We start from the raw sequence: 2,817 nt of genomic DNA, 5'->3' as shown, positions 1-2,817 counted from the left end.
AGTGTCACCCACCCCAAACCAGTGTCACCCATCCCAAACCAGTGTCACCCACCCCAAACCAGTGTCACCCACCCCAAACCAGTGTCACCCACCCCAAACCAGTGTCACCCACCCCAATCCTCATCCTGGTTCCCCAGCTGGCAGGGAGAGTGGCTGACGCTCTGCTGCAGCTCCCACACGCTGCCCCTTTCCCAACTTTCCCAACTTTCCCAGTTTTTCCCTAAAACCCGAGGGGGAGGCAGCAGGCGATGCCCAGCCCACCCCAACCCCGGAACAGGCTCCTGGAGCTGTGGGTGTCCCCTCAGTGTTCCCTCACTGGCGGATCCAGGAGCTCTTTTCCACTCCCGTTTCTGTCCCCAGGAGCCCACGGTGGCTTTTAGGTGTGTGGTGACCTCGGGGACGTGTCCCCAACTCCTTCTGCGGAGCGGCCGCTCCTCTGAGCAGCTCCCAGGATGGAGCCCCCGGAACACCCGGAGCCCTCGGAACCCCTTGGCCTCGTTCCTTGCTCATGGTTGTTTTGGGGGTTGCAAAAACGTCCCACACACCCCTGGGATGGGGCACCCCCAGAATGTGACACCCTTGGGATGTGACACCCCTCGAATGTGGCATCCTTGGGATGTGACACCCCTCGAATGTGGCATCCTTGGGATGTGACACCCCCAGAATGTGGCACCCTTGGGATGTGACACCCCCAGAATGTGACACCCTTGGGATGTGACACCCCTCGAATGTGGCATCCTTGGGATGTGGCAACCCCAGAATGTGACACCCTTGGGATGGGAGACTCTCAAAATGTGGCAGACTCGAAAAGTGGCACCCCCAGAATGTCACCCCCCTGGGATTTGACACCCCCAGAATCTGACACCCCCTGGGATGTGACCCCCCTGGGATGTGACACCCCCAGAATGTGACACCCCTGGGATGTGACACCCCCGGGATGTGGCAGCAGGACACGGAACACAACTGAGTTTGGTGCTCAGAGGAAGAGATTTTATTTCAATGCCACCAAGCAGAAGCAGGTGACAAAGGTTTGGTTACGGGCAGGGGCTGAGGCTCCACGCAGAGTCCCGTGGCTCAGCCGGCGTGGGAGAGGTTTCAGTGATGGTGTCCATGGCCGTGGCCGTGGCCGTGGCCGTGGCCGTGGCCGTGGCCGTGGCCGTGGCCGTGGCCAGCACCAGGGCCCTCGTGGGACCTGTTGTGGGCATCGATGGCCACGAGGCTCAGCGTGGTCAGGAACTCGGTGAACTTGAGGCGGCCGTCGTGGTTGGCGTCGGCTTTGGCGAAGAGCTGGCTGATGTAGGTGTCGGTGCTCGTGTTGGGCTGCGGGGGGACAAGCGGGGAGCAGAGTCAGCTCGGGCTGAACCCCAAAAAACCCTTTACGGGAAGCTCCCGAGCTCCTCCATCCCCAGGGATCCCACAGAGCTCAGCTCCTCCATCCCTGGAAGCGCCCAGGGTGAGATCTGACCCTGCTGGGAGCTGTCCCTGCCCAACACCCCCGGAACCAGGGGATCTCCCAGGCCCTTTCCCCCAGCCCATCCCGGGGCTGCGGGGCCTCACCGGCGCCGTGTTCCGGAGGAAAGGCTCGGCCGTGTCCTTGAGCAGCTTGGAGAACTCGTTCTTGCTCAGGTAGTCGTCGATGGGGCGCCGCGCCGCGTACCGGTGGTAGACGTTGATGGCGCATTCCAGCGCCAGCTCCAGGTCGGTTTTCATCCTGCTGGGAAGGGACAGAGGGCACAAACCTTGGATGGAACCCCGGGATGGCCGTCCGCTCATCCCAGGGGCTCCGGCTGGAAGGAGCTGCTCACCTTGGAGGAGTTCTGGGCTCTGCAGGAGCAGCGGGGATGGATGGAGTGATGCTCAGCTGGGGACGACACCTTTTATACCCTCCCGGGGCTGCAGCCTCCGCTCCCCTGCGGGGAAATAACCCCGGGAGTTGTGCAAGGCAGCGCAGCACGCCCAGGTGAGGATTTCGGGTTTCTCACCCGGCTCCAGGAACTCTTCTCCAGGGAGGGGAAGCCCCAAACTCATCAGGCAAAACAAGGAAACGCCAAAAATGACATCGGTGACAGGGCGGCCCCAGGGGTCAGCGATGGCACAGGGGCTTTTCCGGAACATTCCCCCAGCGTTTGAGGGAGATGGTGGCAGAGGAACTTTTCCGGCTGGGGGTCTCCAGCGGGCTGACGCTGGTTCTGATCAGTTGTGGGCGATGTTTTTGGTGAATTTGGCTGCTGGATGTGGCCAGCACATCCCACCCCTCCATGGGGACATTCCCCCTGATCCCAGGGACTCGTGTCGGAACTCTGCCAGCCGCTCCTGGGAGGTGGCACTTCCCAGCAGCTGGAATTGCTGCCTGATGACAGCCCAGGGCACTGGCAAACGCTGCCCGTCCCAGGGGGGATCCCAGTGCCCCACACGGAGCCCTCCCAGTATTCCCAGTGCCCAGAAGGAGCTGCAAAACCCCAGCTTGTCTGGAGGGGGCTGGGCAGGAGCCCCAGGATTCAGATTTTTGGCCATTAAGGTTTTTGGGAAGTGGGAATGGCAGCGGTGGTGAAACATCTCCCGACCAGCCCAGGAACCACTGCCAGGAAAAGATGGAATTGCAAAAGAGGGACACAAAGGGTTTTGGGATGGGGACGGGCAGGTCCTTGCCGGGAAAGGGACACGCAGAGGGACACGGGTGACCCGACAGGGACATGGGTTGAGACAAGCCTGGGGATGTGTGAGGGCGTGGCCGGGCCACGTGGGGAGGGGACAGGGACGCCATGGGGACAGAAAGGGGACAGGGACACCTGTGAGCCATGGGGACAGGGACACCTG

The 2,817-nt window shown here is 62.1% G+C and overlaps 1 protein-coding gene across 1 annotated transcript; it reads right to left on the bottom strand.

The window, feature by feature from the left end:
- Window positions 1–1,045: 1,045 nt before the first annotated feature.
- On the bottom strand, window positions 1,046–1,710 carry LOC107214653 (protein S100-A9-like). Its single transcript, XM_033519793.1, has 2 exons — window positions 1,558–1,710; window positions 1,046–1,320 (listed from the first exon to the last, which is right to left on the bottom strand). The coding sequence occupies exons 1-2, from the start codon at window positions 1,708–1,710 to the stop codon at window positions 1,096–1,098; spliced, it is 378 nt and encodes a 125-aa protein (XP_033375684.1). The 3' UTR covers window positions 1,046–1,095.
- Between the last annotated feature and the right edge of the window lie 1,107 nt (window positions 1,711–2,817).

The sequence above is a fragment of the Parus major genome, chromosome 25LG2, assembly GCF_001522545.3.
Source record: "Parus major isolate Abel chromosome 25LG2, Parus_major1.1, whole genome shotgun sequence".
NCBI lineage: Eukaryota > Metazoa > Chordata > Aves > Passeriformes > Paridae > Parus > Parus major.
Note: the sequence above shows the minus strand (reverse complement) of the source record. Positions and strands in the feature narration are given on the sequence as shown.

Coding starts and splice junctions, on each gene's coding strand:
- LOC107214653 (XM_033519793.1), bottom strand. CDS start 1,710: ATGAAAACCGACCTGGAGCTGGCGCTGGAATGCGCCATCAACGTCTAC. Junction 1,321..1,557: donor TCCTCCGGAACACGGCGCCG/GTGAGGCCCCGC, acceptor GTCCCCCCGCAG/CCCAACACGAGCACCGACAC.